This window comes from Bombyx mori, chromosome 26 (genome assembly GCF_030269925.1).
Source record: "Bombyx mori chromosome 26, ASM3026992v2".
Classification (NCBI taxonomy): domain Eukaryota; kingdom Metazoa; phylum Arthropoda; class Insecta; order Lepidoptera; family Bombycidae; genus Bombyx; species Bombyx mori.
Window position 1 is genome coordinate 3,780,778 of NC_085132.1, and position 26,509 is coordinate 3,807,286.

Sequence of the window (26,509 nt, forward strand, 5' to 3'; positions counted from 1 at the left end):
CCTTCTTTCACGTCGAAACGTAGCAACAGATTGACATTGCTTTTTTAAAGTGATATTTTTAGTTCAGGGGAGTGGCGCAGGCTACATTTTATCCCAAAAGACCATCTCATTCCCACGGGAAACTACACTGACATTTTTCCTTGACCATGCGGGCGAAGCCGCGGGTAGCAGTTAGTAATAAATAAAGTGAAATTGCTTAATTCTCTTATTCTCGACCTTAATGGTTACCCTAAGTTCATTAGATCTCACGAAGTAGGTCGGGATCGTCAGAAATGCCGTCCATAATGGTCCACACGTCGGAATGTTAAAGTATGGCTTTATCAATATCGGCGGTTACGACTTTCCTTAAGTTACAACGCACAATATTAGAAGGGCTTCGTTTATAGAACGACATAAATCGCGTCGTATTTAAGGCTCAAATCTCTGAACTCTGTTGCTGTATACTTTGAATGAGGTCTTCATATAATTAAGAACCTTTATTCGTACTATATAGGTATAGAATACTATAATATGTGTTATTAATGGGTATGTGAGTTATGGTTATTTGTTTGTTACGCATTCACCACATCTGATGACATTTGATGCCAAGTACACGTTGCCGTGAAGGATCAGAGGGCTGAACACAGAGCGCCGTGGCGCGTGGCATATTCAATTTGTTCAAACTTAATCAATAGCGCGAACCCTAATCCAACACTTGATATTATCAGATCGCTACTTTACGTATATATGACCATGTGCGTCACTTTTTTTCCTACCTGTGCTGATAGCCTTGAGAGGCTATTTCAGCTTCTCCTTGACGTGTAGGTGAGCTCATGGGGCTCAAACTGGAGGGTTGCTAACACTGGCCCTAGCAAGAGCAGTGCTTCGCAGAATCTACCACCGAATCTAAAACGCGACCCACTGAGAAGATCTGGCGAGAAACTCAATGGGCTGTGTCTATGGGTTAATTTACCCTTCGTCGCAAGCGACGGATTCGGCGAGGACGGTGACCAGTGCTTGAGGTACCTAAAGGCACCGTTAATGGATCGGGAGGATCCGTAATGACGTGCTTAGGACGACGTCGACTGTTTACCATTCGGTCCGCAGGATCGAGTATGTGTGCGTCACGTGAAGCTATGGTAACCGTGGAAACGGTGCTGATGCATAAAAAAAAAACATACTCGCAAGTCATAGCGCCGTATATTCGGCCCCCCGATCTTTCATAGCATCGTGTACTCAGCCATAAATGTAGGTACATCCCCACGGCGCCATGTAGTTGGCATTAAATGTGGTAACTGTGTGTTTATCGCTCATCATAAAATTTTGTATAAACGTCAGGCATTTTTGTAGAGTCACGGCCCACTTGATGTTAAATAATCACGCCATCAAAACGTGAATGATGTCACCCCCTTTAATTCGAAGTCGAAGTCTCAATTGTATAAAGGCTGCCACCGTCTTTCGAACTGTATGTACCAATGTAGATTTAACATGATGGTGGACGGCACAAGACTGCGTGGGAGGTCTCCAACCAAATCAGAACTGGGGTACGAGATAACTTAACGAAAGCAGTGGAATGGCCTCGAGCGGGGAGGAATCGCAAAACGGGTAAAATCGGCCTCCTCCAAGGCTACATAACGATCACTAACAGACTGTCTAAAGTGAAACCATTATAATCGTATGCTTTACGTACACTGCTGATTTACCTCTCGTAGACTTCCAGAGCGATAAATCAAAAGCAGCCTGCGTTATGTTGCAATATGAAAGAAAAAAAAAACGTTCAAAATTTCATGCAAATTTAATAAAAGCCTTATCGCCGACGCAATGATCTATGGCTTCAATTAGATCCACAGTTTCTTGGTGGCACGTCTCCGCTGTGTAAGTCTTAGACTTGATTCTGTTCTGACACTCCTTTAGCGTCATAAACACTCGTCTTACGTCACAGTTCTCTGAAAATAATACCAAAGTCTTCAAGAGCTATGTGAACCGTCACTTGACCAACGGAGCGGATTTTTAATAGGTACGCTTTTATTAGCTTCAGACGTATGTATGTATGTTTGTAACGGAATTTTTGAACATGATTTTGACCCCTTTCAAAACGTCGGATTAACCCGAAATTTGGTGTACTTATTAAGGACCGATGAAAATTCGAAAATAAAAAAAAATAAAAAAATTGCAATTCAACTAAAAAATTAAAAATAAATAATAGTTTAAAAAAACTAACAAAATACGCTTTTATAGAAAATCCAACTAAAAAATAGAAAAAAATAAAATAATAAATTTGAATTAAAAATAGTGTAAGACCTATACTACTTTTAACTTACACTATTTTTGATTCAAATTAATAAAAAAAAAATCAATTTTTTTCTTTGATTTTTTATAAAAGCGTATTTTGTTAGTTTTTTAAACTATTATTTATTTCATTTGCCTTCAAAGTAGCTTTTGTCAGTGACGATAACATTTTTGCCTCATCTCATGGTAGGCGGCATATTAAGACCCGAAGTTTTGATTGCATTGCATAAAGATTGCCCATCCTTGAAATAGGAACACCTAAACGCTTCACATTAACGTAAAATAAAACGAATTACAGTATTGAAAGGTTGCCAGCAATGTGCAAATCGCCAACAAAGCTGTAGTACTAGTAACGCATGATAATGATTATCATCGATCGATCTGTTGCCAATTATTTATTTTGATACTGTGCCATCATCGGTATCGAAATCGGAAAGTTGAACTTTCGTCAAATGAAAATAAAGTCTGAAATAGTAAGACGCTAAAGCTACGTTTTCAAAAACATCCATATCAAGTCAATCGACACGTATTCTTACGAGTATTTATTGCTTAGAGCGAGCTTACGAACGTCTCATGTTAAGCGGCTGCCGGAGCCAACAACTTAGATGTAGCTACCTCACTTGAGACACGAGGTCATAGTTTCAATTGAAGGTGGAAAGGCATATTTTATAATCAAAACATACAAAGAAACTGTGTTTTTTTTTTAGTTTAATAATATTTATTACTAGCGACCCGCCCTCGCTTCGCTTCGGAAACATTAAATTTTATTATTGATAGCTTAGTCCCGCGATGTTACCCGCGGCTATTGTCGTACCGCGAGTAGCCTAAGCTACTTCTTATATCATCAGCTACCTATCGGTGAAAGTCTCGTCAAAATCGGTCTAGCCGTTCCAGAGATTAGCCGGAACAAACAGACAGACAGACAAAAATTGTAAAAAATGTTATTTTGGTGTATGTACCGTATATACCTGCATGTAGTAAAAAGCGGTTATTTCAATATTACAAACAGACACTTATATATTTTATTTATATGTATAGATATTCATAGTATTTAATTAGTAATATAGAACCCAAATAATTTCTCGCCGTATCTTCTCAGCGAGCATTGATGCGGTGAGAAAATACCGCGAAGTAGGTGGTAGATTCAGCGTAGCGCATCTCCATATAGGGCTAATGTTAGCAAGTCTTCCCAGATTAAGTCCTGTGAGCTCTCTTACCAAGCTCAATTACTGATGGTAGGACCTCTTGAGAGTCCGCGCGGGTAGGTACCACCACCCTGCCTATTTCTGCCGTGAAGCAGTAATGCGTTTCAGTTTGAAGGGTGGGGCAACCGGTGTAATTATACGAAGACCTTAGAACTCATATCTCAAGGTAGGTGGTGGCATTTACGTTATAGATATCTATGGGCTCCGGTAAACACTTAACATCAGGTGGACCGAAGCTTGTCCAACCATCTAAGCAATAAAAAATATATACTAAGGATACATAGTGGGGAAGTAATACGGTATTCGAGAAGGTATACCAGGATACAGATTACAAAACTAAATTTAGTACGTGTACCCTGCAATATAAATTCTGAATACATACTTTCCATGCATATCCCGCGTTCCTTCGTCAACTGATCTGTGGCGCTCTGAAATACGATGAGAAATATTAATAAAGGCAAAAAACTCCCATTAAACTTCAGCGCGATTCGGTTGGAATCGGTTTGGATCGGTCTCGTTTAATTAATTCGCGACTTACATACCTTTTGTAGGACGAATTTTTGCGTTCGACCTCTAGTCGACTTAGCGTTACATTTTAAAAGAAAAAATGAATGGTTTTTCTGATTTTTCCTTAATATTCGTATATTTATATAGGTACTAGCTGTACCCGTCCGCTTCGCTGGGCATTTAAAATTAACATTATTATTTCTCATCGCCACAAAGATTCTCATCATTAACGCCCCCGCAACTGGTGTAGGGAGTCCAAAACTCATATAAATATTAGCCTATCCATTAAGTACGTGTATTTTCTATATGGATACCAAGTTTCGAGTCAATCGGATGCATGGTTCAGTAGTTATAACGGAACATCCGTAAAAACCACTGTAGATTTATATACATATTAGTATAGATAAGTCGTGGATAATGACTCGTGTTTTATTTAGACATTGTAAAGGTTGTAACGCCATTATAAAAGGTAGGTAATGTCGTGAAGAAATACCGCTGTAATAAGATCTTGTTTTTGATTCTTTTTGAAACGAAATGTGATAATTTGGTTGTTACTGTTATTCTCTAGACTCAAAGACGTGCGGTTTGAGAGACGTGACGTTGGTATGAAAGGGTGGCACGTGGACAGAATCGACATTCAAAACGAAATTATCGGTTTGTCTTGTGCTCTTGAGAGTTATTTTACTAAGAGAGTACTTAGCACATTAGTCGTGCGCACACGGATTTTGTTACAAGGCAGATTTTTTACCTGTTGTTCTTTTTTTGTGTATCTTTTTTTTTAGCTCGCAATGTGTATTGTGTGTCTAATAAATAAATGAATAAAAATATGACGCAATTTATTCTTTAAAAGACTATTTTATTACAGTGAACACAGTTCCACCGAATATGAACTAAGCATCCTTGACGCTGTCCATATTGGCTTAGGTATAGGCCGGTATTCCTTTAAACCGTGGTTTTATTAGAAACTGGTCAAACGCAGCTAGAACTGTGACTAAACAATAAATGAAATCAGCTATCAGTTAAAACTATAAACATGCCACTTATTTACGTTGATAATACTATAACAGAAATTTCCTCTGAAGTATCGACAGCATCACACATGCTTGATACTTATTTCTGCATCCATGGGACTTAAATCCCTGTCAGTGTCCATAATTTTTGTTCTAGAACTATTAATAGTTTTATTAATTATTAATAATAGGCAATGATGCAGTTTACGTAAGTAGCTGATGTAACCATCGTCATAACAATAAAGGAAAGTTCACACGAAAAAGAAAATGTATCCGAGTCGTGGGATTAACATATAATTATAATCAGTTGTATTAATGAAGTCACAATTTAAAACCGGAAAAATTGCGGAAAAAACTGCTTCACACGATAATTATACCGTCTTGAAGGTCAAGAAACCAAAAAAAAATGTTTTTTTCATGAATTTACACAACAATGTGACGTAATAATGCCTAAGAGTTCGCAAATTAAGAAGCTAAAACGACATAACTACATATTTACGGTTGAGATAACAAATTATTACCGGTTAGTTTACCTCCCGCATATCATGGGCGAAACTGACAAAGAAATTACCTACTTCGGTAGGTAGGATATTAGATAACTGTATGATCCTGGTAGGAGCCTGTGCCTAATTAGGACATTCTTCACGAGCGTATTCTTTGAGATACACTAAAACGTATTTAATCAGCCAGATTCCATTTTTTTCTTCCTATGTTGATAGCCTTGACAGGCTATTTCAGCTTCTCCTTGACGTGTAGGTGAGCTGACGAGGCTCAAACCGGGAGTGTTGCTAACGCTGGCCCTAGCAAGAGCAATGCTTCGCAGAATCTACCACCGGATCGGAACACGACCTGCTGAGAAGATCCGGCGAGAAACTCGGTGGGCTGTATCTATGGTTTAATTTGCTCGTCGAGCTCTTCGTCGCAAGCGACGGGTTCGGCGAGAGCGGTGACTGGTCCTTTAGGTACCTAAAAGCACCGTTAATGGATCGGGAGGATCCGTAATGACGTGCTTAGGGCGACGTCGACTGTTTACCATTCGGTCCACGGGATCGGGTATGTAATTACCGACGGCCGCGACAAAAGGGTTTTCATGTCGTGCCGCCTTCTCGAAGTGCAGATTCATTAAACCCAAGGTCCGGTTCACGTTTATTTGTTAACTAAGACAGCATTGCGAGGATCCCGTTGCTCGGACTCTGTATTGAATTAATGCCACGATAGCATTAGTACATCGGCCGCCCTTTAAATCTAAACACATGATTGCTCCGAGACACAAACAGTCACGAAAATTCTAACACATTGCTAACAGCCTTTGAAGTCGTCATGGCCTAAACTCTAAAGGATAAGACGTCCGGTGCATTCGTATGTTGTAGCGATGCACCGGTGTTCGAATCCCGCAGGCGGGTACCAATTTGTCTAATGAAATAAGTACTTAACAAATGTTCACGATTGACTTCCGCGGTGAAGGAATAACATCGTGTAATAAAAACCAAACCCGCATCTGCCGTGAAGCAGTAATGCGTTTCGGTTTGAAGGGTGGGGCAGCCGTTGTAACTATACTGAGACCTTAGAACTTATATCTCAAGGTGGGTGGCACATTTAAGTTGTAGATGTCTATGGGTTCCGGTAAACACTTAACACCATGTGGGCTGTGAGCTCGTCCACCTATCTAAGCAATAAAAAAATTAAAAAAAGCCTTACAAATTTTCTAATACAAATTTTAACGGTGACAATTAATTTTGTTCTCAGATCCAGAATGAGGTATTGAAATGGCAACGACAACAATGGTTGTGTCACCGTTAGCAGCGCAGCCGTCCACGAAGAACAAACGGCGCCTTTTCGCCGAGGCTCGCCAAACGAGTCTTCAAAAGCTCAGCATTATATTCGATCATGGTCACAAAAACGGTAAGGACGTATTGCGTATATCTGATAAAAGTATGGTCGAAGGATATATTGTGACTGCCGATCTCTTGGTCTAACTCTTCACATAAAATCGACTTGGGACGAGCCATCAGATATCTTCCTACCCAATAGCGTACAGTGAAGCAACTCTCCGGATTTTCGTGACACATAAGTCAAATTGATGGGATTACCGTCCGCGCTAACACACACAAACACACAATATATCTATTTCCACTCCACAATTTAGCTAATTTACAAGTACCTATACTTCTAAATGCATTTGTGTTAAAGGGACTGGAGCCTAAACTGGATAACCCTGTAGTTCAGGATTTCAGGCTAATTTAATCCGCTTGTCTTATAATACTAGGTTCAATCTTCGTGGAAAACCACGCATATCCTCACCATACAAACAAGGGTGGCTGATCCAAATCATTCAATTAAAATAACGAAAAATGTGATCATAGTTTAGAACGACAGAGATCGTGTACTTCTTTGCATACTAGGGTTAAGTATTTAACACAACGAAACTCTGCCCCCAGAGAGATTACGGCAATCCATAGACATCAAAATGTATGTGGTCAATGCTGCTACCCACAATGAGACACAAGTTACTTGTAAAACCGTGGGCCCATGATCAACAACAGAAAAAGGTAGAAAAAACATACGAGACTTTAGGGATGAGACATACTTGCAAAATTGAATACCAGGGCTTCTTAGTACTAGTACGCAAAAATACTAGGGTCAAAAACCAGGTTTTAAAAATACTTGAAAGTATACGTATGTACTGCTTGAGAGGCAGCGGTGTTTAAATTTGAAAATACTTGCATAGGAATTCAGCCCGTATTTCACGAGCAATAACGAGCAAAATCCGACTTCAGCACAAATACTTTTATACTTGCAAGTATTTTTTACTCGTACCAGGGCGCCGCCGCGCCGCCGTACTTCGAAATTAAAACCTGGTAGCGTAAATAAGCTTCATCTTTACGAGACTTGGACGTGAGAAAGGCACTACCTCATCGTGCTATTAGATTAAATTTTATTCAGATGTGACGATTAATGTTATGAACTACCTATCGCCATATTTTAAACCAAATCATGCTACGGATGCGGGCAGCGCAAACAAGCAGTCCGAACCTTGAATTGTGGCGAATAATGGGATAGGCTTATGTCCAGCAGGCGTCAGGGCTGACAAATAAATATAAAAAATAATGTACTAATAGAATGATAAAGTAGAACTAATAGAATAATGAAGTAGAAATAATAAATATCGACTTACTGAACTATACATATCAGCACTCATGGTGGTGAAAATGCCGTCAAAATATATTATGCAAAAATGTTAAATTACACGTAATCTTTGTATGTATACTGTATCAATCTTGTATTCTTATACTTTTTAAAGTGTCACGTTTGACAATGTAGTAAAAATTTGAACAAATATTAATAGTTGTGTTGGGAACTGCTTTATGTTGGTGATACTGGTCAGGACATTGGGTCAAAGTAACTGGTAAGTGGTAAGTAGTTAAACAGATACAAGTAGAGCGGTAAAAACGGTAAAGAGGAGAAGATGTATGTAAGCCTAGAAAAGAAATTTAAAGAAACACCACAAACAATTCCCAAGAACAGTTCAATTTATTTACCTACTTGAATAAATAGGTATGTACTGTTCTATGCTATTTATTTATTCAGACGAAAATAAATGGGTTGCTTAAAAAATTTAAAATCCTAGATGGCAGCACTAACGTCTATAATTCAAACGATCAAAAATGTATTCCGAACTGTTTTGCGAGCAAACGTTAAGTTTTGACAGAATGCATCAATGTTACCATGTTTAATATTTACTCACCAAAAAGTAATAATTTACAACTACATTGGCAGCTGATTTCGCAGTCTCCTTATTATAAAAGTGGTTATCCGACTCCATAGACAACATAAAGTGAATCTCGCTACCTACATTAAGATATTAGATCAACAACTAAATTGCCTGTAAAAATGATTATCCCACAATTTAACATAGAACTAGAATGCTGTTGAACAGAAATAGGCAGAGCGGTGTTTTCAACTCACATGGACACTTAAAATACCCAACTAAATGTACTGAATATCGGAATTCAATGGAGGAGCAGAAGAAGTCAAGTAGGGAAAGAGATTAACACCCAGGCCGATGCCTGATGTTGGGAATTCTGTAGACTATTATTTTTATTTAATTTTGAGATTCTCTGGGCATACATTGGGGAAAAAATGTATGTATTTCGTAAGTTAGTAATGAATTGAGACCATTTTGAATAATTTTATAGAACGATTTTGTGTTCTTTGAGAATCATGCTATATAATACAATACAAGTGTTCTATAACTATTTTTAAAATATATATTTATTATTGACTAAAATTATTTTATTCAAAGTCATTATCTGAAAAAAGTTGGAAAGGAAATTCGACATTATAGTAGTTTTTCTACCAGTGTGTTGACAACACAGAATACTGTAGTAATAATTTGTATGTGTTTCTGACCGCCATTGCTTTTTTACCGATGTAAATCTTGAAATGATTGTAATCCGTTTTCATCGACAAATTTGTGTGATGTTTTAACAAAACATTTAAGTGATTGTGTACTAAAACTATCGAACTACTTAAAGTTTTTGTGCTGGGCTTTGTCATGGCCGGTAAGTGGTGACTTTTTGCGCCCGCTAGTCAAGGGCGAAATCGGATTTGGAAATCGCAATAAGTCGAAGATGTTTTATCGTTCAAACTCTGACGGTAAATGCAATGTTATTGTCATTAGCTTGGTTTTATAATTGTATTGTTTACGTATTTTGATTATAGCTTGTTGTTTGACACTGTTTGGTTATCACTACATAAACCAATATTTTAACCTTTTTGCTCATATTTCATAGTTTGGTCAGTTATTCTCATCAAGAACGGGTCGTTGCTATAGACCTAGTGTATCTTTTACAATTGAAACTGCGATTTTAATGCGAGAAAGCTGGTTACTAACAGACTAACAAAATCTTGAACCAGATGATCGCAAAAGCATCGGTGTTATTCATAGTTAGCAACAAATGACGCACATTAACGGGTATAGAAATGGAAATAGACGCTTAATAGACGCGATCTGAAAGTTAATAAACGGTTAGCACGGTGTAAAATACGTTAAGTAAACTTTTTTAAGTAGATTTGATGTTCAAATGATGCGGTTACCCAACCAATTAACTGTCGTTAGTGTATTTATTATCTTTAGTATTTCAAAGAAAAAGTAGGAATAGATATATGTAGAAAAGTGCCTAAATCATTTGCTGTTATTTGCCATTGAAACAAAAGCAGGTGTAAATCCAAAGTAGTTCAATGAATTATTATACAAAAATAATTTCAAACTTGATTTTTGAGTAATGTTACTAGTTCATAGATAATTCATCATCTAGTGTCAAAGTAATGAGATAAGATTACAAATATTTTTTTCCCTTTTTTGTTCTCAATCATATAATAGTAAAAATTACATAATTTGAAATAGAACAGGTACCGGTTATATTTATTTTCATTTTAGTGTTATAGTCTAACAGAAACATATGTTGGAACCATTGAAATTGGCGTTTCTTTTCTGTAGTCTTTGATTGTAACTGCGACTAGACAACTTAGACAAAAGAAGCTTGTATCTGGTATTGGTGACATATATGTGCAATAATAACGCTGTCCATCAAGTGGGCGTTCTGTATTCAAAGATAATAAATATAAAATGGATTTTAACTGATTTTTTTGATAGTCGCAACCATTGTAAATGATGAAATGTATCTTAATGCAACATATCTCTCTTATTATTAGGTACTTTGTCTTTGTTTCTTTGCCTCGTCTGATAATACAGTGATAAAAAAATGCTTGCTCCTTTATAAACACACTTCAGACAGAATTTTCCTATACCACTTATATACATACCACTACAATTAAAAGTCATGCAAATGTTTTGGGCCGTGCACTAAATAAAAATATTGATTTGTCATTGATTCTCAAAATTATACTACACATAAACAACAGTTAGATAATGTTTTAGATTAGGGGATAAACAAATTGATTAAATTCTTTAGGTCAGTAGCTAATTAATTTCACAAAAAAATATAGAACAAGAATTGTTTCCTATGATATGAACATTTGAAATGTTGATTCTTCTGTTCATAAAAATTCACATATTTTCTAAGTCACTAATGTGTACATAAATTGTAAATATATAAAATTGTATTTATCTGTACTTCAGTACAATAGTACCTGTCATGGCTATGCATATGTTAGAGATAATGACAAGTTGTTGCTTAATTACCATTAGCAGCTGAAACAGCAGACTAGAGCCACTTGATAATTTGTACCTAGAATTGGATTATGCGTGTTAAAATATATAAAACAAACAAGAAATTGGAATTTTGACCAAATTTAAAACATCCACATTTTTTAAGCCAAATTCATCCTTATGTTTTCTTGGTCTCAAATTTTGGATTGTAAATTTGGCATGAAATCTTTGTCCTGCTTAAGATAGTTATTTATTGTAATAAATTAAGAAAACACGATTAATTTTTCTTCAATTTAATAAGTGATACAGAACCCTCTGACACACCTAGTTGATAAATTAACTTAAACATTATAGATACATTATTTATCTATAAATAACAGGAAGTACTTTTATACAAGGATATGGCATCTGATTGACATTCTAAACATACATTCTGTTCTTGGTGTTATGCCAAATTAGATCATATCATGCTTTTATAAGTTTTCCTTCACAAGGTATAACAATTTTCACAATGATTATGTATGATCTTTATGTACTTAATATTTTATTAAACGTACAATAAAGTTCAATAGAAGTACGCTGAAGATAAAAATGCAAATTGGCATAATTTTCAAATAAATTTTTGTTTGTAATTCTTTATTTTCACAACTAATATTATGCTCGAATTTTTAAAGTAGTATAACATGTTTTTATTGTATAAGCCAGTATTATACTAGAATAACATGTTTTAAATTTAGAAAATAGGCTTTGGCTGTATGATTTAGGTTGAATTTTTTTATGCATTATAATTTATTCAATGTACCACAATGTACAACATCTATTTTATTTTCAATAACGTTGCAGTCTGCATCCCCTTTCCTGGATGTCACTACACCTTGATCCTTTGATCATTTGGATTCATTATTCTAATTGTTTTAATTGGAAGACATATAACTTGAATTACTTAATGGCATAGGGTAGGCATGTGTGAATTTTCTGTAATATTTCGGAGATTATGTCCGTAATATAATTCCTTGAATTTATAGGAGCTTTGTTTAAAAACAAACAAAGATCCTCTATATACCCACATTCGTAACTATGAAAACCAATTTTTGCCTAAACATCCTGCAAAATTCCTATACTGAACAGCTGTGATCTACTAATATCTCTTGACATCTTGGTTTAACACAAAATTTATTAATTATATTTGGTCCCTGTATTTGTAGGTGTGCCTGATTTCAATTACGACAGTAGTTTACATAAAAAATCTCAGCTTATGTGCATTGACAGTTCTCACTTAATTCGATTATCGGGACAGTCAAGGCATGAATTCAAACAAAATATTAATATAAACTCAAATTCAAAATTTTAGATAAAATTATTAATAATAATATACTAATTATATACAGTTATACCATAACATAATAATAGTCCACCCATCTAAGCAATAAAAAATAAAAATAGAAATAAACAAAAGCAAATAGCTACCTTGTATAATATAAAAATATAAACTTTTATATAAAAAAATTTTAATTAATGTATGTTTGTCCTCTATGCACTTCTAAATCATTCATCTGATTGTGACGAAAGTTTTAATATTTTTTATAGCACTATCAAAACTTCATAAAAGTTTAAGTTTAAAAAAAAACAATGTTTTCATACAATTCACAGCGGAGTATAGCCGGGTCACTAGTAATTAATAAAAAGAAGAAAAACACCAAGCTTTTTTTATTAGGACTTATTAATCTAGGTGCCCAGCACATAAAATAATTTTATTACTACTGGAGAAATTAAATAATTTTTTGCGTTCCTCTGAATTTGTCCACGAGTGTAGTAAAAATCTCTACTGTACATTCCACTACATAGTAATGTTGTTAATAGTTTTGAACTACTTTAGGTAAGTTGTACAATATTTTATTGCCTTCTCTTACATGTATAAAATTCTTGAGACCTGGCTAGTGTACAGATATTATCATCTAGTCTATAATATTGCTGTATAGACATTTAAAATAAGTTCAAAGATAATATGAATTAAAATAAATCCATTAAACCTATTTCTGTAAAAATAAAATTATTTTTGATAGTTGTAAATAGGCAGCTCCATTCTGTGCTGATATTAAATTGTCTAGTTTAAATCAAATCAAATCAAATCAAATCAAAAAATTTTTATTCAACATAAATGAAAGTACATACTTGTTGAACGTCAAAAGAACTACCGCCAATTCACAAGAACTAGCCTCCGTCCTGAGAAGAATTGGCAAGAAACTCAGCGGGCATTAAGGGTCCGTCCCGCTTTTAAAACAGGCACCCATGACTGCTATGCGGCAAAAATAGGCCGAGTGATGGGCGCCTCACCGCCAATTTTTATGTAAATTATAATTTTAGCGGGTTTGAATGGTATTGCATATTGTTATTTCTTAATTGTTGAAGTTGTTTATGAATACATGCTTAGTACGTATTTCATTAGAAAAGTTAGTACCAGCTTTAAAGATAATATAAAGATTTAAAGCTGCATAGTCGCATTGTTCACACGCGTTCCCCCGGACGTCTTATCCTTTATGCCTAGACGACTTCAAAATGGTTCGTGATGGTCAATGGTGAATTTATGCTAGAGGCAGTCAGGGCGAGTGCCCAGGGCGGCAAAATTTTGAAAATGAAAAAAACTTTTTGTGCCTTATCAAGATTGCTCAATATAATTAATTAATTTTATTTATTAACAATTTTCTGTTTAATTGATAATTCAATTCATCCGTTATTCGCGCCCAGTAGTGGCATTAAGTTTAAATCCAGTCATGGTGATAGTTGAGTATTTTCTTCCTAATTGCTCTTCGTTTCTGGCTAAGTGCTTTTCAGCCATTTCTTGTTTTCCGCTCCGCTTTGTGGGGAACGAAGTTCAAATCTAAGTTCTTACGCCTCCTATTATTTTGTAATTTATTTCGATGTTGGATCCGATTCAAATTAGCTTTACTTAATTGCCTCGACGTCATGGTTCAATCTTTTCCTGGTCGACGCTTCAATCATGGCTACACAGGAATTTCAGTGGTGGAAGTGAGCCTGAATATACGTGCGCTTTCGCATTATTCCTAACGATCGTTTAATTTTATCAATTTTCGTATTTTTTTATGACACGAGTTTCATACTACACATTGATAAATATTAGTTCAGAAAAAAAAGCAACCGTCTCAGTTTTTGAACAGCAGTAAAAGTTATATTATATTCACTTGCTAGTCACTGGACTTTTATCTATTAGGCCACAGAAAATTCATTACTAGTGTATATAGTCAAACCATTGAAACTAGATTTATAGTTTAAGTACGGAATGCATCTGAATGAGTACATTATAATTGTCAGCTATTTATAGCATTCAATTACACGGCCGTTTCATTTGCACTTCTTTCGGAATGCGTCACATGTCGCTGTGCCTATTGTACGTGTTTCATTGTTTTAAACCACCCTACAAAACGCGCACAAAAGAGTATATAGTATTACCGTAAGAATATACGCTTTTATGTGTATGGTATAACGAAATTGATGAGAAAACAGGTTGGGAAATGCGACTTTTAATCATCATTTACCTTACAGGCATGCCTTAAAGCTGTACAGGAATAGTGTTCCTAAAATATATATATATATTGTAAAATGTGCATTAATCTCAGACTTACTATGTCGGAGTGTTATTAATAAGTTTTAGTTCAATGAAAATGTTAAAAAAGAAAGAAGTGCCCTGGTATTCAAATCGTCGTATAAGGATACAGGATAATATTGCAAATTGGAGGCATTCATCGTGTCGTCAACATTGGAATACACTATGTGACTGTATGTAGTTACCATGATATGAAACTATCAAATATGTAGTAGCTTCTGGTATTATAGTGTATTGATGGTATATTTTGTAGTGACCGTAAATGAAAAAAGTACTAAATGAAATTAAATGATGGGGTAACACTAGGTACTAGTTTTGTTGAGAGTAAGAATAGTGTTGCAAGAACCTTTTGCGCTTTCTCATATGCTCTCAACTAACATTCCTTCGTTTTAAATTACTGATTACCGAATTTTAATGTGACTAACAGTTTTGTATTGTGTGACCAATAAAACAGTAGAAAATGTCAATATGTTGATATTGTTTTTAATTTTCTATCTTTATTTTCATTTTAACATAACATGGATTTTGGAGGGAATTAAAATTTAATTTTTATATGTAAACATAAACGTTTCCCTTTAAAGTCTATGTATATAAATAACATCATAGTTCCTTTTTATAAATTTATATCTTAGCATACATTGCATTTACAGTTTTATCTTTACTAACATCTATTGATTCCGATATAACTAGTTTTAAGTAGTAGTTGAATAATTTTAATTATTATTTAAAATTTGGTTTTGCATATTTATAATTCACCAGTATTTAATGTATAATTTTAGGTAAGTTAATTCAGTTGTCCACAAGTAATATAGTATCATTGAGAAATTAGCTGGTTTATTGCCCACCTGATATTAAATGGTTACTAGACACTATAAATATCATAATTTGAAAGCCACCACCCACTTTGTGACACAAAGGTCGACCTTTCAGTTGTATTGAAATAAAGAGTAACCTGTCTTTAATTAGACCTCAGTGTAGGGCATTTGGATAGACCCTACACTCAGTATTGGGTGAACACTGGTTGAAGAAGGTAGGGCTTAAACAACTATTATACTTTCACTAATGAAAATTGATATTATTTCAAGTCGATTGTATTTTTATTTTTATTGCTTAGATGAGTGGACGAGCTCACAGCCCACCTGGTGTTAAGTGGTTACTGGAGCCCATAGACATCTACAACAGACGCGCCACCCACCTTGAGATACAAGTTCTAAAGTCTCAGTATAGTTACAACGGCTACCCCACCCTTCAAACCGAAACGCATTACTGCTTCACGGCGGAAATAGGCAGGGCGGTGGTACCTATCCGCGCGGAATCACAAGTGGTCCTACCACATATAACATTTTAAAGAGTAGAGTAAACAAGCTACTGTGAATTCCTTTTCAAAAACAATTCTCTAAAAAGGGGGGTAGAATGTCCTAAATGTAACAGTGTACGTTTTTCTTGTTCTAGGCAATGGTGGGGAGACGACGTGGTGTTTTAGTCAGGTGAAAGGCACCCTCGAGGATGACGTGACGGAGGCCGACCTGATATCCTGTGTAGAGTTCAACCACGACGGCGAACTGCTGGCCACCGGCGATAAGGGCGGCAGAGTTGTTATATTTCAGGTAATTTTACTGGTACTGGTATTTTACTGGTGGTAGGACCTCTTGTGAGTCCGCGCGGGTAGGTACCTTCCACCCTGCCTATTTCTGCCATGAAGCAGTAATGCGTTTCGGTTTGAAGGGTAGAGCAGCCGTTGTAACTATACTGAGACCTTAGAACTTATATCTCAAGGTGGGTGGCGCATTTACGTTGTAGATGTCTATGGGCTCCAGTAACCACTTAACACCAGGTGGGCTGTGAGCTCGTCCACCCATATAAGCAATAAAAAAAAAACAGGTAATATACCTGACATCATATTATTATATCATATATCATTACAGAAGGAGACTCGAACACGAGTAGGTGACACTTTCTCGATATGTATTGTGGTTATTAGTGACTGATTGTATGAAATCTTTATGGCTAGTATAAAGTACCATACGTTTTGAAACTATTAAAGCGTGTGCCTAGCCGACTTAACCTAATAGGTGTATGGCTCTAATAAAGAATTAAAAAAAAATTAATTAAAAAAAAAAAAAAAAGCGTGTGCCGTCTTTTAAATTAAATTTTGATTGATACCAGCTTTATCATCGTGTAAACAGCTGAAAGTGAGAGTCATATATTGCATGATAATCGCATACGATAATCTCGCCGCTTGTATTAGAGAACTTCAATTTTTTTTTCTTCGTGCATTTGTTATTGTATCGACACCAGACGAGCTTGTATTATACGTATGTAGATTATGCTAATATTTAACACTCTTTGTACTAATTTTAAAATCGTGAAGTTTTTAGTCTCGGTTGCATTGATAAAACATGGGTTCCACATCAAGTACTGATGATACTGGAGTTGAAGTTGAGGAATATAAAAAAAAATTATTGACGATACCACTACAAAACCGACAATGAGGTTATATAGTAGGAGCAATAGCCAGATAAAGTATATAAGATGCTCTGGGTTGAAGCGTGCTGAATACATTTAAAATTGATTGCGTATCTAATCATAATGTATCAAAGCTAACATTTACATAACAATGACTGTATGTTGCTGGTTCGTGAGCAAACCTGGGTTGTTGAGAATTATTCTTATCTATATTATGTTTTTTTTTTATTGCTTAGATGAGTGGACGAGCTCACAGCCCACCTGGTGTTAAGTGGTTACTGGAGCCCATAGACATCTACAACGTAAATGCGCCACGCACCTTGAGATATAAGTTCTAAGGTATCTCAGTATAGTTACAACGGCTGCCCCACCCTTCAAACCGAAACGTATTACTGTTTCACGGCTGAAATAGGCAGGGAGGTGGTACCTACCCGTGCGGACTCACAAGAGGTCCTACCACCAGTAATAACGCAAATTATAATTTTGCGGGTTTCATTTTTACTACACGATGTTATTTTCCTTCACTGTGGAAGTCAATCGTGAACATTTGTTAAGTACGTATTTCATTAGAAAAATTGGTACCCGCCTGCGGGATTCGAACACCGGTGCATCGCTACATACGAATGCACCGGACGTCTTATCCTTTAGGCCACGACGACTTCAAAATGTAATTTGGGTTGAATTTTTGCAAGTCGAAATAAGTTGTACAAGTGAAAGTTTTTGAATTCAAGTCAAAGATTAAACACACAAATTCTTGTTTCAAATGATTTGATATGCCACTTCTTATATTCAAAGGATTTAATTTTCTGCGTTTTGTTATAAGATTTTAATACGAGCATCTTGTTCAAATTTCTATCGTTTTTTTTTTTAAATATAATCCATTCAAATAATATGCCATTCTTAAATAATTCGAAAAATCAGGTTTTGTCCTTTAAATCATAATCCGTTGGTGTGTAAAAAAATGTGTTAATGAGAATGCTTTGATGGGAATATAACAAAAACATTCTCTAGAGTAACAAAAAGCATTATACCAAGTTCCATTATCATCCCATGGATGTTGTAGGAAGGTATAGAGGGCAAAAATTCATTGGTGTAGATACATAAGACTAACATAAGCAGATAACAAATATTAATTTGCCAAACTAGATACTACACATGCTTGCTTTTTTATAAATATATTAAAATTCATTCGGTGTGATAAACGGTAGTAGAATAAGACTTTTAGACAGCAATATTGAGACGTTATTGTGTGAAACCTTCACACTACCCACCCGTCTTAAATTAGGAGGATGGTTATATTACTGCATTGTACCCTGCGTGAAAAATTATTTTCCTTACTATTTGTTACTAAGTTCTTGTTCATTGTAACAACAAAAAAACGTTGATAAAATAAATATACAACTACTTGGTAACGATGTGATCACGATAGTTTTAAATCAAGATAAATATTTACGACACGAACGTCGGAAAACGTCGTAAAGTCGATTCTTTGAAGTGAACGCGTGTAGTAACTATTTTTAATTACGTTATCCGTCATCTCTATGAAGGAGGGCCACTGAATTTGAAAGCATTTTTTTTTGTAAGATTATTTCTTCTATTACATGATAATAATATATGCTAGTTGATATATTTACGATCGATTTTCTACAAATGTTGTATAGCTTATTTTACATCAATCACCCCGGTCACCGTCCTCGTCGAACCCGTCGCTTGCGACGAAGGGCTCGACGAGCGAATTAATCCATAGAAACAGCCCACGGAGTTTCTCGCCGGATTTTCTCAGTGGGTCGCGTTTCCGATCCGGTGGTAGATTCTGCGAAGCACTGCTCTTGCTAGGGTCAGTGTTAGCATCACTCCGGTTTAAGCCCCGTGAGCTCACCTACTAGTTGGGTTACTGAAATAGCCTCTCAAGGCTATAAGCTTAGGTAGGGAAAAATACAATCTTGGAAAAATAATTTACGTAGGTCAAAGCACAATCGAAACAGTACCTATAGTGAATTAAAAAAAAAAACAAATTTAGTAGATGAATACATTTTCTCCACATAATTTATCCTTGATATAATTAAATTTCAGAGAGATCCAGCATCAAAGCAGTGTGTACCCAAAAAAGGAGAATACAACGTTTATTCGACGTTTCAATCCCACGAACCAGAGTTCGATTACCTGAAGTCCCTTGAGATCGAAGAGAAAATCAACAAGATCAGGTGGCTGAAGAGGAAGAATCAGGCCCATTTCTTACTGTCCACCAACGATAAGACTATTAAATTATGGAAGGTTAGTGCATCCCTGTGAGTTTCTCTATATAGCATGTTAACGTGTTTATAAAAAACTAGCAAACCGCTCCAGCTGCGCTCGGGTCTTTAACAAAATTTTCAACGATATTTGACGTTGTTTTATTTTTTTAAATAAAAGAACACTTATTGCGGCATAGGTAACTATATTAGTTAGACATATGCTGTCGCGACACTTTTTGTAAGTAATTATGTTTTCTACAAAGTCGTAGTACATTATTTTATTCTATCACCAATAGTTTTCGCAGGGCACGCGATGTAAAGAATATTTTGGGTAATCTCTTTACACCTTGAGTTACATTATTGGAGTTTTAGTAAAGTCCCTAATTTTTTTCAAAAAAGATTATTATAGCCTATGTCACTCGGGTATAGTGTAGCTTCCAAACAGTGAAAGAATTTTTCAAATCGGTTCAGTAGTTTCGGAGCCTATTCAATACAAACAAACAAACAAATCTTTCCTCTTTAATTATTAGTATAGATTAGTATAGATAGTATAGATAACAACTCCATTTTAAACACACACTAGAGAATAGTTTCTAAATTGGTTGTCGGGATAATATCAGTTCGATTTCAATAGGGCAATTTATGTTTTATTGTGTAAAATTTGGACCTTGAGATACAATGGTAATTGCAGAATAATGTTTGTTTACAAATGCTCGTACTTCCGTTTACGTCATAGATCGATGTTGATGGATTAATGCGACACGAGATAAACGTTTTAACTCACTTAGATTAATCGAAAAGTACAATAAAAGTTCTGGTTTTCTTTTTTTCGTGATTCAATAACAATAATCCTCATCACAGCAGCCTAACATGAAATTATATCCATAATTGAACAATTGTCTTCTTCTGTAGATAGTCATTAAGTATAGAGAAGTTCTTTGTATTCATGGGATTCATGTGGCCTTGTGAAAAATGCTGTCCTCCAGTGAATGGATGTTGATCGCTTAATAATTAGGTTAAATGTCAGCTCAGCTTGGTAGCATTAAAAAATAGTACAATCTGTGTTTTTTTAGTGCTTATATGGGTAGACGAGCTCTCAGCCTACCTGCTGTTAAGTGGTTACTGGAGCCCATAGACATCTACAACGTAAATGCGCCACCCACCTTGAGATATAAGTTCTTATGTAGTTACAACGGCTACCCCACCCTTCAAACCGACACGCATTACTGCTTCACGGCGGAAATAGGTGGGGTGGTGGTACCTACCCGCGCGGACTCACAAGAGGTCCAACCACCAGTAAACAGTGTGACAGGAGGAGGCCCAGAAAGAAAAGGAGCTAATGTTTATTTGCTGTCAACAGGTTTCGGAAAGAGACAAGCGCGTTACCGGATACAACACGCGCGAGGAGGGAGGGCGGCCGCGCGACCCCACGCGGATCACCTCCCTGCGCGTGCCCACCGTCAGGCCGGCCGAACTCATGGTAGAAGCTTCACCCAGGTACACAACCCCCAATCAATCAATGAGAAAACGAACCAAACTTGGAATTTTTTATGAAAACTAGTGGTCCCGCAGTAGTCTAAAACCGACTATAATTAATTGAAATTATAAGTTGAACATTATTATGGTTCTAGTGTCAAAAACTTATACGTTTAAAGGTGAACAATATTAATCTATTCTCAATTTTACTGCAGACTTTAAAAGATAAAAAAACTTTGACAATAAACACCGAGTATATATAAATGTATGTGTTATGTCAAATACACGGTAGTGTGTGTATTGTTTTTTTTATGAACAATAAAAAAAAACAGATTTTGCACTTTTTCTCTATATTCTGTATAAGTGTGAGAAATTTCGTACTTCTCCATCCGCTTTTCGTAAAAACGGGTACAAAGTTTTTGTTTCACTTATTAATATATAAATAAGTTTTCTATTAAGATTATTCTATTTTTATACGTCGGAGAGCTACCTATCGATCAACCACGTGTTGAATCGTCAAACACATTCACGTGAATATGATTAAAACAGCCAGAAAGATAAGCATATTACACACAGCAGTAAACGTACTGGAACATTAAATAATAATAATAATAATTTTCATAATATATCGTGAGATAAAAAGCAACCTTATTAAAACTGAAGTGGTCAATAAAGCAAAGTAATAAAACGCGCTATCTGCACAGGCTCAACCACCTCAGTTTGTTCAGGGAAGATAAGCGTTGCTAATTAAATGAAACCAGTAGTGTTTAATTGTCTGGCTGACTTAATGACAAAAGATAGGCTTCGTTTTGTTAAAATCTATAACTACCGCAATACCTTTCTCTGCAGCAGAAGCATAAAGTCTTATGCATTTTAAAAAGTTTTTTTTTAGTTGCTTAGATGGATGGACGAGCTCACAGCCCAGCTGGTGTAAGTGGTTACTGGAGCCCATAGACACCTACAAAGTAAATGCGCCACCCACCTTGAGATATAAGTTCTAAGGTCTCAAGTATAGTTACAACGGCTGTACCCGCCCTTCAAACCGAAACGCAATACTGCTTTACGGTAGAAATAGGCAGGGTGGTGGTACCTACCCGTGCGGACTCACAAGAGGTTCTATCACCAGTAGTAACCTAGTAGCTTAGGTAGTTCCTAATCTTTCTCTTGAGGACAACTTCTTAACTGATTTAGATTAGTCATTAAAATAAACATGATTCCAAAATCGTTGTAGGATATTATCATTAAATTTTTGACATTCGCATATTATAGTACTTTAATGATTAATGTTTTTTAATTTAATTAAATTAATTTCAGACGGATATTCGCGAACGCTCATACGTATCACATAAACTCGATCTCTTTAAATTCTGATCAAGAGACGTACCTGTCGGCGGACGATCTGCGCATTAACCTGTGGCACCTCGAGATCACAGATCAGAGCTTTAACATTGTCGACATCAAACCCGCCAATATGGAGGAACTCACCGAGGTAATAAACTTGAGGATCTTATTAATAGACGCGAATATCGACCCCTGAATGGTAAGTGGTTAGTGTCGTTTGTGTGCCAGTACCTGTACCAGTACACACTTGGTATTGTGAAGTCTGCGTTTAAGGATGACGTGATGAGATTGCAGGTTTTAGGCCATTTATAATAAATCAATGACAACTGCACAATATTATCCATTATAAACTACCTTTTTTACATGTTTAAGTCGGTAAATAAACGATGCCCATTGATTAAAGACTAACGGAAAGATTTGGTGATATTTGATAGAAATTTATTTTATAAAATTTTTGTTAAATTATTTTTTGGGATTTTTCAGGTAATAACGGCTGCCGAGTTCCACCCGACTGAATGCAATCTCTTTGTATATTCTAGTAGTAAGGGTGAGTGCAATATTGATGTAGGAAAAATTATAATAAATCTATGTGCATTGGCAACTCGACCTTTTTTTAGCCTTTCTTAGTCTGCCTATTTATATGTAAAAAACCTAGACCAATTGTGAAAATTTAGCATTTATTAGTTTAGTTTATAATTTAGCAATAATTATTTAAAAATGCTGTTTTTAAAAAAAATTAAATGGATAGCACGAATAAGCATGAAAGTAAACACATTTAAATATTTTATTTATTTACGATTTTTATTTCAAAAGTATTTAAAAAGTGCGCTAAATGTACCGTCTCAAATGAATGATTTGGCTCCCAATTAAGTACTCCCGCGTGTTGCAGGCACCATCCGGCTGTGCGACATGCGCGCGGCGGCGCTGTGCGACCGGCACGCCAAGCTCTTCGAGGAGCCGGAGGACCCGCACGCACGCTCCTTCTTCTCGGAGATCATCTCCTCTATTAGTGACGTCAAACTCAGCAATTCCGGACGGTGAGTGTTTCCGTACTTGATTACGTCAACCCGTCCTGGTGAAACTGGAAAGAACACTGGGCCACCAGTAATCCTTCAATCCTAAAAAAAATATCCTGGCTGAGCCTTTGCTTGCCTAACAGTTCTGATGAAACTGGAATGACCTCCATTCCACCAGTAATCCATCAATCCTAAAAAAACCCTGGCTGAGCTTTTGCTTGCCCACCTATCCTGGTGAAACTGGAAAGGCCCCCGGGCCACCAGTAATCCTTCAATCCTAAAAAACCCTGGCTGAGCTTTTGCTTGCCCACCTATCCTGGTGAAACTGGAAAGGCCCCCGGGCCACCAGTAATCCTTCAATCCTAAAAAACCCTGGCTGAGCTTTTGCTTGCCCACCTATCCTGGTGAAACTGGAAAGGCCTCCAGGCCACCAGTAATCCTTCAACCTAAAAAAAAAACCCTGGCTGAGCTTTTGCTTGCCCACCTGTCCTGGTGAATCTGGAAAGGCCTCCGGGCCACCAGTAATCCTTCAATCCTAAAAAAAAAACTTGATTACGTGTGAGTGTGCAAGGCCTCACTTATCGACTAAAAGATACGATAGATTCTGGAATTGAATTAGTGATCATAGTGAGACATGTGGGACATCTCTAACCTAATATTGTCTCAGATCATCTATTGATCGTTTATTCATTTGAAAACAAAGTTTTGTGTAATATGCAAAAATTATTCATAAATAATTTAACTGATTAAAACATAGTGCAGTGCAAACTCGGTAGTATTGAATTCATAAGAAGTAGCTAAACATATCTTGTATTTTAATTTCTTTGGTGGTAAATAAATTTTTATTTCAATTGAGTAATTACTTTTTAGGTACATGATGTCACGAGACTATTTAGGTTTAAAAGTATGGGATCTCCGTATGGAAACGAAACCTGTAGAAACCTATCCCGTACATGAGTATCTACGTTCAAAGCTATGTTCGTTATATGAGAACGATTGTATCTTTGATAAGTTCGAGTGCTGTTGGAGTGGGGACGACCAGAGGCTGATGACCGGCTCCTACAATGGATTCTTTAGGTACCTTGACTTGTTATTATTTATTATATAATAATAATAATAATAAATATTTACTAACAATCACACCACGTTAACTGGTCCCATGATAAGTTCGTAAAGAACTTGTGTTACAGGTACCAGATAACTTAAATAAATGTAAGATTTTTATTATACACATACATATATTTAAGATACATCCATAACCCTGGAAAAGACATTTATGTTTATCATACAAATACCTTCCCTTGGCGGGATTCGAACCCGCGACCCCCTTGTGTAGTGACCATGTCACTTACTACTACACCAGACCGACATAAAAGTATATATACTCATTAATACACTACTTACTTATATCAAAAGGGAACTGTTCCCAAAGACAAATGTAGATTGTGGTAGTTATTCATTGCTAACTTTTATGACTGAATATGTGTATTGAATTTGAAATCTTCATACTGTTGTGTGCTGGGGTTCACGATAAATAAAAATTGTACCGAAATACGAATTAAAACTGTATTAGCACTTAGAACACTCACAGAACATTTTAAAATTCTTAATTAACTTCTTCCACTTCGCTTCAAGTGATTCATTCGCTGTTTCGTGTCGAGTAGTTCCGATTACTAACTGCGTGCCATCTCTGCAACGCTTTTATAGTCGATACGACATCCCTAGAATCGTCGAGAACATTCCTTACATGTCGAGTGCCTTCGACGTGTTTTTCCGATATCTGACAATAGATGGCGTTGCACTTCTCGAGCGTTCTAGATGCTACTAGATCCTTCGATATTCGTTCGGCTATTCGGCGATAGATGGCGTTACTCTTACCGGCATTCCTTAGTATAAGGTCATTGACATTAATGGGAAGGGGGATTTATTGTGAATTGCAATGATTACCTACTATTGGATTAATTATTGGGCACACGAACCTAGTTTTATTTGATTGAGTGTGTGACGAATCTGTGTCGGAGCAGGATATTCGAGCGCGGGTGCGGCGCGGGCCGGCGCGGCGAGCTGACGCTGGAGGCGTGCCGCGACGCCGCGCAGAGGCCGCGCCAGCCGCTGCGGGCGAGGCGCGTCGCCGCCTCCGCCAAGAGGAAGAAGGTACGCGCACTCACTCTCTCTCACTCGCTCTTTGTAGCGCATTATTTGTCTGTTGTTTCTATACTAGATTTCAGTCTTAGTCTTTCTTTGATTTGACTTTCAATCACAACTCAAAAAAATTTCGTTCTTTGTCCTAACGTTTATACTAGGTTTTTCCGGTTAATTATTCACAAAAACGAAAATAAAATACCTTTTTTTTGGTATAAAGTTTGCTTTTGTGATATTTATAGTAATAATACTCATTTTTCAATTTTTTTAAATTTTATTTAATTTTAATACTTTCAAAAAAAACGCGCTAAGAGAGTGGGGTGTTTACGTTTACACATTGCCACTAGATTTCACTCGAGTCATAAACAACGATCAGGTGTTTTTTACAAGCCCAGAAAAACTTAAAATGTCACGAAGCAAACTGTTTCATGCCATGTATTTTTTTTTCATCTAATTCCGATCTAAAATATCGAAATTTTATGCTTTGCAATCAAAGTCAAACTTGGTGTTGACCTGTGTTATTCATTAGTCCCGACTGTATGCGCTGCTGAATGTGAGATTTAGATAGGAAGAAATCACCGATAGTTATTATATCATATACGTTTATTATATACTTCGCTAACAAGTAACTAATTCTATCTATGTATTTTGATGTGGTGTGTACCGCTGTATATGAGTGCCGAGCGTGTACTGGCGCTTTATAACTACGGTTTGAGTAAAGCGATGTCAAAGTGCTGATGTGAATGCGCGCGTGCCCTGTACACCGACTAAATAAAATCATAATTACAAATTACCCAGTAGCGTAAAAGTAATTTGTTTTTTATCCAATTCAAACATGTACAGTAATTATAATGTTTATTTGTAATGTTTACTGTATGCACTAGGTTTGTGTTCCTAATTCTTCTTTCCTTCTGCGGGCCCACTGGAAGAGATTTCAACATGAAATAAGTAGTGCCCTTATTGTCGTGTTTCTTCTAATAGCTGTGTATACAAAATATATTAAATAAAAATAAAATAAAAAAATTATATTTTAAACAATATTAAATACTT

The 26,509-nt window shown here is 36.1% G+C and overlaps 2 protein-coding genes across 4 annotated transcripts in view; one reads left to right on the forward strand and one right to left on the reverse strand.

Moving 5' to 3' along the window:
* LOC101740520 (protein phosphatase PP2A 55 kDa regulatory subunit) overlaps positions 1 to 26,509 on the forward strand; it is a 46,047-nt gene that overhangs the window by 12,573 nt on the left and 6,965 nt on the right. Inside the window, exons 2-10 of one of the 3 annotated variants that reach the window (XM_021352466.3) lie at positions 6,737 to 6,892; positions 16,237 to 16,391; positions 19,324 to 19,524; positions 20,845 to 20,981; positions 22,275 to 22,449; positions 22,785 to 22,848; positions 23,191 to 23,338; positions 24,188 to 24,394; positions 25,342 to 25,471. In XM_021352466.3, the coding sequence (XP_021208141.1) occupies positions 6,757 to 6,892; positions 16,237 to 16,391; positions 19,324 to 19,524; positions 20,845 to 20,981; positions 22,275 to 22,449; positions 22,785 to 22,848; positions 23,191 to 23,338; positions 24,188 to 24,394; positions 25,342 to 25,471 (1,353 nt within the window). In that variant the 5' untranslated portion in view covers positions 6,737 to 6,756. Of the gene's footprint in view, positions 1 to 6,736; positions 6,893 to 9,348; positions 9,647 to 16,236; positions 16,392 to 19,323; positions 19,525 to 20,844; positions 20,982 to 22,274; positions 22,450 to 22,784; positions 22,849 to 23,190; positions 23,339 to 24,187; positions 24,395 to 25,341; positions 25,472 to 26,509 lie in introns of those variants that run through there. The other 2 variants (XM_004932996.5, XM_004932997.4) reach the window with 2 other exon arrangements.
* On the reverse strand, positions 1,756 to 8,390 carry LOC101740387 (cytochrome b-c1 complex subunit 6, mitochondrial). Its single transcript, XM_012696194.4, has 3 exons — positions 8,166 to 8,390; positions 3,856 to 3,901; positions 1,756 to 1,925 (listed from the first exon to the last, which is right to left on the reverse strand). Exons 1-3 carry the CDS (start codon positions 8,187 to 8,189, stop codon positions 1,765 to 1,767), a joined length of 231 nt encoding a protein of 76 aa, XP_012551648.1. The 5' UTR covers positions 8,190 to 8,390; the 3' UTR covers positions 1,756 to 1,764.

Excerpts from the sequence above, each read along its gene's own strand:
- LOC101740387 (XM_012696194.4), bottom strand. The coding sequence starts at position 8,189 with ATGAGTGCTGATATGTATAGTTCA. Across the intron at positions 3,902-8,165 it reads GTGCTGATATGTATAGTTCA|AGCGCCACAGATCAGTTGAC; the intron begins GTAAGTCGATAT and ends ATCGTATTTCAG. Across the intron at positions 1,926-3,855 it reads ACGCGGGATATGCATGGAAA|AGAACTGTGACGTAAGACGA; the intron begins GTATGTATTCAG and ends TATTATTTTCAG.